This window comes from Cyprinus carpio, chromosome A2, assembly GCF_018340385.1.
Source record: "Cyprinus carpio isolate SPL01 chromosome A2, ASM1834038v1, whole genome shotgun sequence".
Taxonomy (NCBI): Eukaryota; Metazoa; Chordata; class Actinopteri; order Cypriniformes; family Cyprinidae; genus Cyprinus; species Cyprinus carpio.
In genome coordinates, this window is record NC_056573.1 from 16,202,352 (window position 1) to 16,216,710 (window position 14,359).

The window sequence follows — 14,359 nt, forward strand, 5'->3', positions numbered from 1 at the left end:
TGCATTGTTGAACATTGAGATTATCATGTTGTTTCGATGGCTCCGAGATTTTACTGCTGGTTGTTCAAATGCAAATTAAGCAGGAGTTCGATCTGGATAAACTAATACCTGCGATCAGGTTCATTTTAATACGAATGAAGAGGTGAAACTCACAGTAATGTGGCTGGTCTATGGAGACTTGTGGTCCCATGTTATAAAATATGTTTGTTTTATTTTAAATTATTAATTTAGCATGTTGTTACTATTCTCCTCTTGGGAAATGTTAGTTTGTTCTTTAGACATTATTGCATCGAGTATTATATACCACGCATCTTTAATATAGATCCTATAAATAATAAATAATTTATACTGATTATTTTGAGCAGTTTTTTTCTTCATAATTTACCAAATTAATGTTTTTAAAATGGCCCTTCAATAAACTACAAAAAGTCTCACTGAGCAGGGGGTTTATGGCGCCCCCTTCAGAACTCAGATTACACTCAGCATTCAGAAACTGAAAGAATTTTGGGGGTAAAAATAAAATCAACAGTTACAAATCCGATATGGCACTAACATGTAAGTAAAATATCTGGATGTGAGATTGTTTGTCGTTGAATCATATGACTATGATATGAACTGAATTATCATTAAATAGCCTATATGATGAAATATTTGCAATGGAAACACAACAGCAGGTCCAGTATGCACATTTTAGAGTGTCTCTAAATCTGTATAATTTATCCTTTATTTAAGCAGTCTTTATAATTTAATGGGATAAGGAGATACGGTTAATTAAAGACCAAATTATCAATTGTGCTTTGACAATGTTTACATGTTGTTAAGGGTAGCCAGAGTAAACACCTGATAGGCTACAACAAGGTGAGAAACGTCACGAGAGCACGCCCCCGCGACATTCAGACCCTCCTTATAATGGGACAGGTAGGTAGCCAGTCAAACGTATTAGAGACGCCTTGTATCTCGGACTGAATGAGAGTGAACAGCTTCTGAGTTCCCTAACATTTGCAACATGGCTCTTGCAGATGCGATGTTGCCTTCGATAAATACTTTTGCAACCAACCAGATGTTAGACGAAAAGCAGTCTGAAATTGTTCGGGTGAGTTCATTTAGCCGAAATTTAAGGTATATTTCAAATGTATTTTGCAGCACCCAGAGAGCGAATAATGAGGGTATGATACAGGATGTCCAAGTTTTTTATATGTTTAACTAATCACGGGAGTTACAAGTTATTGGTAAATACAAATCGTGTTCGTATGAAGAGGAAACAGTAGATCGTTCTAGTGCTTTCGTTAGAATTATTATCGTAGTCTACTGTACATCAGCAAAACAAATAGCCTAGGCTAATGTCATTGTTTATAGCTTAATTATATATTTAGATTTCAAGAACATAGTAGGATTTTTACATTTTTGTTAAATCAATTAAGATTGTGAAACATTTTAAAGTTGCCTCCCCGAAAGTCATTAGGCTATGTAGTTCACACACTATACACGTAGCTAATTCATGCACTCTACAAGTATGCTACATCTTTATAAACAGCACGTCTGTGTAGTATGTGTTTTAATCATTTGAATGACTGTGACTTTATTATTTGAAGAAAGGCTTACCCGATTTTTTTTTTTTTTTTCAGGACTGGAAAGTTGACCCAACTAAAACAGGCGCTACAGTTGGAGACGTGAGACCCCTCATCGAGGTGGAGTTCAGCATTGTTGAATCTCCACCTTTGGCCAGAGACGAGGATGATCTTTCCAAGTTTTTGGATCTAGAGTTCATTCTGTCTAACTCCTTCACGTCTGACAATGACAACAACTCAGCGCAGCCGCCGCCGGCCTATTCTCTACCGGAGTCCCCAGAAAGCTGCAGTACAGTGTACGACAGCGATGGATGTCACCCGTCGCCGAACGCGTATTGTGGCACCAACTTTAACGCACGTCCCGGGCACAGTCTGGTAGCCGAGTTGTTTACTCCGGACATGAATTATCATGGCGACTCTCATGAATATAGTTTGAAAGGACACTTAGACAGACTGGAGTACACTGAACTAAGGGCTCTGAACTCTCGAAACCAGGCACATGTGTCCAATTCTAATAACGTGGGATACAAAATAAAAAGTGAAAACCACGAGCAATCCTGCATGATGGTAAACGACTACGCGGGTCATTATTTTGGACAAGAACCTCAGCGCGTGATGCAGCAGCATCAGGCTTATGGGCATCACGTGCAACAAGATGTGCCTCGGGACATTTTAGGGAGGAAAGACTGCATCCTAACAGAGGTGAACTCTCACCATCATGTTGATATTGCACATCAACAGCAGTTCATGAATAGCGAGCCTTTTCCACCTCAGTACGCCCAGCATCAACACTATCACGGACATTATAACATGTTTAGCGAGCCACTGCGGGCAAATCACCCTTCCATCCCAGGTGTGATGTTGACTCCACCATCCTCACCCCTCCTGGGATTTTTAAACCCAGAAGACAGCAAGCCAAAACGAGGGCGTAGGTCATGGGCAAGAAAACGGACAGCGACGCACAGCTGTGAATTCCCCGGATGTGGGAAAACGTACACGAAAAGCTCCCATTTGAAAGCGCACATGCGGACACACACAGGTATGTCTCGGAGTTTTGCAGACTACATGTTGTTTTAACTTAATTTCTCACTATAAATCGTTTAACCAAAATTTGTACACAATAATAAACGTTTCCTCCTTTCTTGTTGACAGGTGAGAAGCCCTACCACTGCAGTTGGGAAGGCTGTGGCTGGAAGTTCGCCAGGTCGGACGAGTTGACGCGTCACTACAGGAAACACACCGGACACAGGCCGTTTCAGTGCCACCTGTGCGAGAGAGCTTTCTCCCGCTCAGATCATCTGGCTCTGCACATGAAGAGGCACATGTGAATTAAAAAAGAAAGGGAAAAAAAAGACTTTATCTATTTTAAACCACCAGAGGATTTTATATTGTTAAGATAATTCCTATTTTGGGACAGCAGTTATATGAATAGCAGTATAATGTCATTTGATTTAAATTATGACAGTATTTAATAGAATGAGATTCTTGTTCATTTAGAAGGTAAATTATATAGTACTTTCTCAGATGTATAAAAACGGGGCAGGACCCATACTTTTGTATAGGCTATATATGTTTTTTTATTCTCCATTTATGCATTTGTATCAAGTCAGGGAGTATTTTTTTTCATGGATTTTCACAAGAATTAAAAGCATTGTCTTTTTTTTGTACTCAGCCTTTTGTCTAATTTTCTTGTCTCATTTTGTTTCAAGTTTTTTATTTTAAATATTGTGAGTTGCCACTCTGAAAGGTATTAAAAACTAAGATCTACACAAAGAACATAGGCTACAGCACAAATCATTTTTACTCCATAAATGGAGCAAATACTCCATACTGGGCAAAATAAGTAGCCTAAAGCTTCATATAAATTGATAATAGAAATGTTAAATCAAAAGGTCTACACTTCTTCTTCATATATTTATATTTGGCCATTTAAAAATACACTGTAGGCTACCTAAGCCACTACTTATACTGTTACTACAAAAACTTTAAAATCAAGTATTTAACTTATGTAAAATCACCATCATTGTCAGCAATATTAATTATCACGAATGTTGTTAAAATAAACTGTTCAGAACACAAAGACAGATTTCCTTCCCTTATGCATCATGTAACTGTTACTTGAAAAGCTACAGTATGTCGTCCTCTCCTGTCTGAAAATAGGAAGGCAGTTTAGTCACAGAATCTCATACAGGTGGTCAAACCAATGGAACAGTGGTTCTTATTCATATTCCTCCCACAAAAGCCAGAATTTCACCAATACCTAAAACTATTCATAATAATCAAGGCTGTTAAATGTATTAATGTCATGTAATTTTTTAAAAATGTTATCTTTATTTGTTAATTTAATTTGATTTAATGTATATTTTTTTTTCCCTGGCCTCCTTCATTAAAACAGCCTTTATATACTATCTGGCTGTTGCAAAAAAAGCTTAGTGCAGTGTCCCTCTGCTGGCAGGAAGTCACGCTACATCAAAACACCTTGCTTTGTTCAGTTTCATATCTCGAATATAAGAATAATTACTTTCCATATTCAAGTACATATTTAAATACAATGTCAAAAGTGGCTTTCACCACTATTTACGTTTGTTAAAAATATTAACAAATTCAAAAAATCTGAGCCGGGGAAGTTTCTGAAACTTGGTAGATTAGATTTGACAAGGCATTAGTAATTTGGTAAAGTTTATCTGACAGTATAATTTTTTTTTTTCCCACGAGATGGCAGTCTTTCCTATGGTTTGTGTCTGATATTACACCTGCTGATGCAATGCCACGCACACACTACACTAACAAAGATGTTTTAAGTGTACAGAGGTACTGTTAAGCAAAATAAAACTGTAAATGTAAACGCACTAAAATCATATTGATGTAACTTTGAGCTATAGTAAAATGTTTTTAAAATTAATTAAAGGCCTACTGCTCCCAATTATCACTGTCCTATAACTGTTAAAATGTTAAGGTTACTACTGAACTATCTTATGACTACTGAATGATCTAAATAATGATGCAGACAGAATGTGCTAAACTTTGACAATGCAGACTTTTTTGTGGGATTTGGTCTCACAACATTCACCCCTTTTCAAGGTTCCTTTGAAGCTAATAACCAGATTCCTTTTTCATAAAGAGATTTTATGACTGACATTAGTGGGGGACCCATGACTACAAAGGTTTAGCTATTCTATATGTTTGAGCAAGGTTACAGGCTATCATGCACACACTGATGTTATATGCCTATGATATCAAGATAATTTAGGTTAAGGCTTATTTAAGTCTTAACTACTGAATTAAACGCAGAACCATTTAGACTACTCTTCATTCTGCCTCTTGAAAGAAACAATTTAATATAGTTGTGTATTCGGGCCATTTTCTCATTAGAGTGGAAATAATGTAACACCTTAACGTTACATGTTAGAGCTCGAGCATATCACTCAGTACAATCTCCTGTTTTGTATTGCTAGCATTTGTTAAACCCACCGCTACGCTGCGCAACCCTGCGTGAAAACATCTGAAGCGGGTGGTATATCCTCCTTATACCGTCTTTCAGCATCATTTAGAGAATAAAAGGTAACGAATGTGTGTCTGTCAACGTATGTCCTCATTTCACCCATGATATTCATTCCACGCTCACATACGGTGTTGCTACGCGACAGAGCATTATGTTTAAGGTTTTGGCAGCACACCTCGCCCTCTTTTTTTACATGTGTCATATTTGAAATAATTCAGAAGCAAAAATAGCCGATTTAGAAAGTAATAGGCTAATAAAACGGCCGGAGTTTTATTTGCAGTCTGTTACTCAATAATCTTTGTCTAGGTCTCAATAGGTCTTTGTCTACCGGTAACATCCATCCATCAACAACAGCAACACACGTGCTCAATACTACCGGTAATTTTCGGTAATCTTATTCTCAGTCAGATCCTCTGCTAAAGTGATCTGGCTGGCGTGTTCATCATTGCCGAACTTGGTGATTGAATTTATTTTTATTCAGCTTATCATACGTCGGTCAAAATTATTTAAGAGTTAGCCTAATTTTTGTGTCACCCCTTTTACGGTTTGTTTTCAGATAAGAACCAGTACGTTGAGCCAGAACACTACTTTGTATCCTGAAGCCACTTAAGAAAAGCCTTGAAACTATCTTAAAACTATATAAACTATATTCACATTTGTGTGTAAGGGGGTACTCCGGTTAAGGGGCGGGGCCACATCTGAACAGCGTTGAATATTGGAAGTTTAACAAAGAAATGTCCGTCAGTTTAATAAGCTCGTGTTCAAAACAGGTCCACTTGACAGCTGTCTTCTGCATAACACCGAGGAGCAAGCGATGGTAAGAAGAGCATAAGATAGGCTACTAGACGAGGTGTAGCCTACAGCCGAATGATTCTTCCGTATGTTCCTTCATACCGCTAGGAAGAGATTCGTATCTTTAAAGAGTAACAGATAATCAGTTGTTTGAAATGTAACTGTTTAATAGAAACGTTGAACTATTGTTTTTTATTCGTTTCAGGTCAGTAACATCGGGTGAAGTGTCAGCAGTGATGATGTTTATACATTTTGCACCCTACAAGCTGTACAATAATTTTATATCCTTTAATAGCTGTTCATTGGGTTTATCATTTGATAACATTTTCAATTTCAGTTTAATTAAATGTCAGATTACCGGAGCGGTTTTACGATACGTTTAATAGTTTTGATTGAGACTATTACTACCTAAGGCTAAGACACTCATTGTTCAGGTGATGAACCTAAAAATGGTCTTATCGAATAACAAACATTAGATTACTCTCAGGAAATTACAGTAACCTACAGTCATACATTCAGTACAACATTTTTGAGTGTGATTCTTTTTTGTGTACAAACATAAGAATCAATGCCTTATAAATTGTCACAGAAAGTTGTTACACACAACTTTTGGTTTCCCAGTGTCATATAACATTTACATTTATTCAAAGTGACTTACAAATGAGAAACACTAGAAACCTAACCTTATGTAAGGTGGTTTTGATGTCATATGTCTAGAACATCTCTCTTAGTTTGAGTTTAGTACTTAGTAATCATAGTACCCTACTTTATTTAACCGGAATAACCTGAATGATGCAGATATTTAGTTTTATTATTTTAACATGTTCAGTTTTCTTTTTATCGTTCATTTATAATCTTGTCATATTCTAGGTAGAGGTTGGTATTTTTAAGGTACCGAATGGAGATTACTGGAAAGATTTGCTATTTCAGGCACTTATATAATACTTCAAGATCTGGTATGTATTACAAGAAACCATATTCTTCTCATTGTTTTTAAATATAGTGGTGATAGAAGAATCTGACCATTTGACCAGTCTTTTATTAACAAAATGTATATTGTTCTTTTGTAAATACATGAATCTGCTGGTTGCATTGATGCTACAATCAGTTGCTTCGTTCTGCTATTAGGGTCTAAGTAAAACGTTTAAGCTGCCTTTTCAATTTCCTAAAAAACAAATTCAGGGAGAGGCTGTATGTAAACAAATAAAAGACCCTCCTCCTTTGCATGTACTTATCCATCATGTTTAAACATGTTGGGCATGCTGAGATAATTTTTGCCCTTTGAAAAATTGATGAGAAGACAAAGTGCCACATGTGGGCCAAATCTGTTCACAAACATGTCAAGATCATTTATGATAAAGCAGAGCAGCTCAAAGGTGTGTCAAACCATGTGGTAGGTGACCATACTGTCAAACCACAAACTCTGTACCATACATGGTGTGGTTTAGCTCCAATTCATTAAAAAGTGTCCTGTGTTGACATTCCATGTCACAAGCTGGAGAAGTGCCAGAGTGTGGTCCTTTAATGGACTTTTAGTTTATTTGCTTTTTATTTGTTTAACCTTTTGCTATGGCCATATTTCAGAATTTATTTATTATTATTATTATTTACATTTCCAATGGACAATGTAGAGGTTAAAAGTCTGTGAGAAAACATTAAAGGATTTGTTTTGCTTCAGTTTTGATAAAATTTGTGATATATTTTATATGTTTATGTAATCTGGGAAGGTAGTTTTATTTTTCACAATTAGTGCACACATGCATGGCCACCTTCATCAGACCGAAAATCAAAACTTTGAATTTTCTGGCCAGACAGACTGTCCACCATTTGTCCACAGTGTAAAGTAAAAGGGATTAAATGGCTGTAAGAACAATATTTCTGTGCTGGCTGAGTGGAAATTGGGAATGTTTTTGTTGTTTTATTTTTTCTGCATGATGTGCTGTCATGCTTGTACTTCCTAAAGTTAAAGGGATACTCCATCCCAAAATGAAAATTTTGTCAGTATTCACTTACCCCCATGTTGTTCCAAACCCGTAAAAGCTTTATTCGTCTTCAGAACACAATTTAAGATATTTTGGATGAAAACAGGGAGATTTGAGACTGTCCCATAGACTGCCAAGTAAGTAACAGTGTCAAGGTCCAGGAAAGTATGAAAAGCATCGTCAGAATAGTCCATCTGCCATCGGTGATTCAATCGTAACGTTATGGAGCGACGAGAATACTTTTTGTACACAAAGAAAACAAAAATAATGACTTTATTCAACAATTCCTCTCCCCTGTGTCTCTCCACATCAAGTCAAGTCAAGTCACCTTTATTTATATAGCGCTTTAAACAAAAAAGATTGCGTCAAAGCAACCGAACAACATTAATTAGGAAAGCAGTGTGTCAACAATGCAAAATGACAGTTAAAGGCAGTTCATCATTGAATTCAGTGATGTCATCATGCAGCTCAGTTCAGTTTAAACAGTATCTGTGCAATTATTTGCAATCAAGTCAACAACATCGCTGTAAATGAAGTGTCCCCAACTAAGCAAGCCAGAGGCGACAGCGGCAAGGAACCAAAACTCCATTGGTGACAGAATGGAGAACAAACCTTGGGAGAAACCAGGCTCAGTCGGGGGGCCAGTTCTCCTCTGACCAGACGAAACCAGCAGTTCAATTCCAGGCTGCAGCAAAGTCAGATTGTGCAGAAGAATCATCTGTTTCCTGTGGTCTTGTCCCAGTGGTCGTCTGAGACAAGGTGTCATGTCCGGGATACAAGCAAACACGGTGAGAGATCCAAATGCGAGTACGTCTTTTATTAAGGGCAATCCAAAGAATAAACAGTCCAGGCAGGGGTCAATACCAAACATATCCAACATAACAAACAAGGACACAAGGCTAGAGCACGACAAGAGACGGACGAGAATAAACAAGGACTCCGTGACACATACTAAGACAGACCGGGTATAAATACACAGGGAGAGACAAACGCTAATGGGGAATTGACTGAGTGCAATGATTACTAACCAGTGACAGCTGAGTGCAATGAGGAGACAGGGATCGTGGGGAATGTAGTTCAGGAAGTGACCGACACCGTGGGGAAGGAGGACATCTAGTGGTTATCCAGGGAACACAACCCAGACACTGTGACATAACCCCCCCTCTACGGAGCGGCTACCAGACACTCCAAGATGTCAGGGACAGGAAGTGGAAAAAAACAACAACAACAACAACCCGGAGACCAGGAGGGAGGTGGACTGGTGGAGGTAGAACAGGGGGAGGGATGGAGGGACAGGCCCATGTAGGGGAACAGGGACAGGCAGCGATGGCTCCACCGGCAGCCAAGGTGCATCAGTCAGAACAGGGGGCCAGGGTGGCCCCGAAAGTTCAGGGGACCACGAGGGACCAGGCAGTTCAGGTGGCCACGGAGGATCAGTCAGTTCCAGTTGCGCAGACGGCCAGGGAGGAACCCGCCATTTGAGCGGCCAGGACGGAACCTGCCATTCCGGGGACCCTGTGGAGATGCGAAGGTGCTCTGGATGGCCTGTGGAGACGTGAAGGTGCTCTGGACGGCCTGTGGAGACGTGAAGCGCCTCGGCTTCGGGAACCATCTCGGGCACCGCATCGGACACCGCCTCGGGCACCGCATCGGGAACGGCCTCGGGCCCCGCATCGGCATCCGCCTCGGCATCGGGAACCATCTCGACCTCGGGAACGGCATCGGGCACCGCATCGGGAACGGCCTCGGGCCCCGCATCGGCATCGGGAACCGCCTCGGCCTCCGGACCGGCATCGGGCACCGCCTCGGCATCGGGCACTGCCTTGGCCTCCGGAACTGGGCTGGGGAGGAAACATGAGCAGACATACCGCTGGATCTCAGATTGACGGAGTCCTTCTGTCACGTCCGGGATACAAGGAAACACGGTGAGAGATCCAAATGCGAGTATGTCTTTTATTAAGGGCAATCCAAAGAATAAACAGTCCAGGCAGGGGTCAATACCAAACATAAACAAACAAGGACACAAGGCTAGAGCACGACAAGAGACGGACGAGAATAAACAAGGACTCCGTGACACATACTAAGACAGACCGGGTATAAATACACAGGGAGAGACAAACGCTAATGGGGAATTGACTGAGTGCAATGATTACTAACCAGTGACAGCTGAGTGCAATGAGGAGACAGGGATCGTGGGGAATGTAGTTCAAGAATTGACCGACACCGTGGGGAAGGAGGACATCTAGTGGTTACCCAGGGAACACAACCCAGACACTGTGACACAAGGTCTTTGCAGGGGATCTGTCTCAGGGGCTGTAGTTGTCCTGGTCTCAGCTGTCTTTCAGGGCTGTAGAGGTCCTTTCTAGGTGCTGATCCACCATCAGGACTGGATACGTACTGGATCCGGGTGACTGCAGTGACCCTCTGACTTGGATACAGACTGGATCTGGTGGCTACGGTGACCTCGGAATAAGAGAGAAACAGACTAATATTAGTGTAGATGCCATTCTTTTAATGATGTAGCAAGTACATCAGGTGTTATGGGAAGTGTTCGCGGTTCCGGTTTAAATAATTAATGCAGCCTAAAAAAATCCTTTAACGGATTTGGATATTAGAAGCATATTAGTGTGTTATGTGTAAGCCAGGTTAAAGAGATAGGTCTTTAATCTAGATTTAAACTGTAAGAGTGTGTCTGCCTCCCGAACAATGTTAGGTAGGTTATTGCAGAGTTTGGGCGCTAAATAGGAGAAGGATCTGCCACCCGCAGTTGACTTTGATATTCTAGGTATTATCAAATTACCAGAGTTTTGGGAACGCAGCGGATGTGGAGGACTATAATGTAACAAGAGCTCATTCAAATACTGAGGTGCTAAACCATTCAGGGCTTTATAAGTAATAAGCAAGATTTTAAAATCTATACAATGTTTGATAGGGAGCCAGTGCATTGTTGACAGGACCGGGCCAATATGGTCATACTTCCTGGTTCTAGTAAGAACTCTAGCTGCTGCATTTTGGACTAGCTGGAGTTTGTTTACTAAGCGTGCAGAACAACCACCCAATAGAGCATTACAATAGTCTAACCTTGAGGTCATAAATGCATGGATTAACATTTCTGCATTTGACATTGAGAGCATAGGCTGTAATTTAGATATATTTTTGAAAAGGAAAAGTGCAGTTTTACAAATGCTAGAAATGTGGCTTTCTAAGGAAAGATTGCTATCAAATAGCACACCTAGGTTCCTAACTGATAAGCAAATCAGCGTAGCGCCATTTTGACAAATCTGACTGGCTGACACAGAAGAACATGCACCATCTGCGTACTGCTCACAATTGCCAAAATGGTGCTACACTGATTTGGAGAGACACAGAGGAGAGGAATTGTTGAATAAAGTCATTATTTTTGTTTTCTTTGTGTACAAAAAGTATTCTCGTTGCTTCATAACAGTACGGTTGAATCACTGATGGCAGATGGAGTGTTCTGACGATGCTTTTCATACTTTCCTGGTCCTTGACACTGATATTTATTTGTCTATGGGACAGTCTACCGGTTTTCATCCAAAATATCTTAAATTGTGTTCCGAAGACAAACAAAGCTTTTACGGGTTTGGAACAACATGGGGGTAAGTGATTAATGACAAAATTTTCATTTTGCGGTGGTCTTACCCTTTAATGAATTTAGATAGAGAGTAACTATCTAAAAGTGCCCTTTCTCTTTGGTGGTTTTAGGAACTAGACAAAATGCCCCTACTGTTAATCATCTACTTTATTGCTATCAATGTTTCGTAGCAAGTTCCAACAATGTCACTTAATGATAAGATATGAACAAATGCTACTTTTAAAGTGTCTGTCAGTTACTGGATGAATCATAGAAAACTGCTGTAGAATACTTTAGAGGATTACTCCACCCCAAAATGAAAATTTTGTCATTAACCACTTACCCCCATGTCGTTCCAAACACATAAATGCTTTGTTTGTCTTCGGGAACACAATTTAAGATATTTTGGATGAAACCAGGGAGACTTGTGACTGTCCCGTAGACTGCCGAATAAATAACAGCGTCAAGGTCCAGGAAAGTATGAAAAGCATTGTCAGAAAAGTCCATCTGCCATCGGTGATTACAAAATGTATTCTTGTCGCTTCATAACGTTACGGTTGAATCACTGATGGCAGATGGACTATTCTGAACGATGCTTTTCATACTTTCCTGAACCCTGACACTGCTATTTACTTGGGAGTCTATGGAACAGTCTCAAGCCTCCCGGTTTTCATCCAGAATATAAATTGTGTTCCGAAGATGAATGAAGCTTTTTTCGGGTTTGGAACAACATGGGGGTAAGTGATTAATTGCAAAATTTCTATTTTGGGGTGGAGTATCCCTTTAACAGAGCACACATCCTGATCCTTATTAGCAAAATCTTACAATGGTTTTTTGAAGAATAATTTATTGGTTTGTTGAGTCTCAATTTCATAGCCTATTCAGCATTTCTACTAATACATACGAGGTCACACATCCAATGTTATGGGAGGCACTGCAGTGTTGTGGAGCTCTGTGTTATCTCTGTTGGGTGGAGTTGAGCAGGTGCAGTACATTGTGTTATGCTCCTGTTTCATTTGTGTTTAGTGTGTCAGATGACATTTACTGTTAAATACAAATTAATTAAATTTATTTTTTGGTTGCCATGGTTTGCTGAAATCAGTTTAATAATGGGAGTTTTTTTTTTTCTTTTTTTTTCTCTCGAAGTCATGTCTGCAATGATGGTGGCAGTCTTTTTTATTTTCATTTGACATGAGTATTAACTTCAGCTTCAATTAATTTAAATGTTTTTTTATTATTTTGTTATGGTTTTCTAGACTTGTGTTCTCCTTGGCTGGTCAGTCCAAGCTAGGTAAGACACCTATGTGGTTAGCCAGGGGTTGTGTATGTCAAGGAAACTCAGTGTCAGTTTAAGCCTTGTTTTCCACCCGTCACAGATAATGAGAGCCAACCTATGACCTGCCACAGCTTTGGAGTGTAGTCACTTCATCAGCCATTTCAAAGCAGCATCTGCAAGGTGACTTCCCAACTTCTACCACCACATCCAACTGGGTTTCTGGAACATTGCATTGTCTTCTGATGCCATTTATATTAGGGGCATTCCAAAGGGCGAAACACTCATTAACTTTGCAACAATTGCAGGCTCAAGATACTTTTCCAGGAGTCAAGCCTTGAAACGCTTTACATCTTAAACATAATTATTTGATACTAACTGCAATTATGAAAATATGAATAATTTATTAAAACATAAGAGGGAAACTATAGTTGTGCCAGTTCTAGAATCGTTCATCTACATTGTGCCCGAGATGGATCTGCTGGGTTGAGAGAGATGTGACCCACCACAGCTAGTGTGAAATGAGAGCTAATATTTTTTAAAGTCATGCTCCACAGTGATCAGTCCTGTTTATATTTTAATAGATTAAAACCAATACATATTTTAAAATGATAGTTTTTTTAAAACAAAAATTCCTAACTTAGGATAACAAGCATCTTGAGATTTGCTAACAAGGGCTGTTGCCACTAGACTTGATCCTTCAGTTTATCGCAGCTCTATATGTGTAATTATGCTTTCATAAATTACAATCATGTTTAATGTGACCAATCCATTTCGCTAGCAGATATCTAGTTTCTGTTTTGAGTTCATTAATGAATTCATAGTAAAGCGATTGTTTGGTTACGCTTATGTTTTTATTAGTAGGTGGTAGAAAGTATTCTTTTGTGAACTGGAAGTAATAAATAAAGTGATAGTTATTTTACAGAACTATGCTTTTTCCAATATGGCTTTTTTAAATAATTAAATGTAATAATTATTTTTTAGGTAATTGTTTCAGAAACTAACCATTTAGAACAAAAATAATTTGTAATAATTATTAATTTTTACTGTTTTTGCTGCCTGACCTTCCTGGAGACTTTCATTTCTAAAGAGCTAATTGGTCACAGTTGTATTTTTCTATAGATAGCCCACAGCTCATTCAGTAAAGTGCACATGTTTTGTGTGATGCAATAGACAACTAAATACTGATAAGGGAGTCATCGGTTCAGAGAGTTTGCTCTGTTTATCTCATATCTTATCTTGCTGCTTTTTGTAATTAAAAACATCTTTTTATGAAAAGGTTTGAGGGGTTGAGGAATATTACACTTGTCTCTTAACCTACTTTTGCCAAAGCTTTATCTGTTCCTTTTTTGTTTGTTAAATTGTTATTCTATTTGGGTACCTTGTTTGTTTAATGTTCCTAGTTTCTTGTTCTCATTAACAGAACCATAGCAGTAATTTTCCACTGAAATATGGATGCATGTTCACTTGGTCAGGATGAGTGCTTCACAACAACATTAGAGTGATTTATGAGGCTCCAGTTGGTGAACTGTTACTTGAGTCTTGGTCTTGCCTTAAACTGACAATATCTGGTATAGTGAAGAAGTACAAGAAACTTTGGATTTCTGCATTACAAGTACTAGTGCAGAATCTAAAAATTCTAATAAT

At 39.0% G+C, this 14,359-nt stretch overlaps 2 protein-coding genes across 4 annotated transcripts in view; both read left to right on the forward strand.

Moving 5' to 3' along the window:
• The first annotated feature begins 925 nt into the window (after window positions 1-925).
• LOC109105866 (Krueppel-like factor 4) lies at window positions 926-3,235 on the forward strand. The gene is made up of 3 exons (XM_042775794.1): window positions 926-1,093; window positions 1,626-2,607; window positions 2,721-3,235. The coding sequence occupies exons 1-3, from the start codon at window positions 1,007-1,009 to the stop codon at window positions 2,894-2,896; spliced, it is 1,245 nt and encodes a 414-aa protein (XP_042631728.1). The 5' UTR covers window positions 926-1,006; the 3' UTR covers window positions 2,897-3,235.
• Window positions 3,236-4,975: 1,740 nt separating this feature from the next.
• Window positions 4,976-14,359, forward strand: part of LOC109086975 (sodium- and chloride-dependent glycine transporter 1-like) — a 55,019-nt gene continuing 45,635 nt past the window's right edge. Inside the window, exon 1 of one of the 3 annotated variants that reach the window (XM_042775807.1) lies at window positions 4,976-5,129. The gene's annotated coding sequence lies outside the window, so the exon portion shown is untranslated. Of the gene's footprint in view, window positions 5,130-5,765; window positions 5,888-12,812; window positions 12,896-14,359 lie in introns of those variants that run through there. The other 2 variants (XM_042775810.1, XM_042775814.1) reach the window with 2 other exon arrangements.

Coding starts and splice junctions, on each gene's coding strand:
- LOC109105866 (XM_042775794.1), top strand. CDS start 1,007: ATGGCTCTTGCAGATGCGATGTTGCCTTCGATAAATACTTTTGCAACC. Junction 1,094..1,625: donor AGCAGTCTGAAATTGTTCGG/GTGAGTTCATTT, acceptor TTTTTTTTTCAG/GACTGGAAAGTTGACCCAAC. Junction 2,608..2,720: donor GCACATGCGGACACACACAG/GTATGTCTCGGA, acceptor TCTTGTTGACAG/GTGAGAAGCCCTACCACTGC.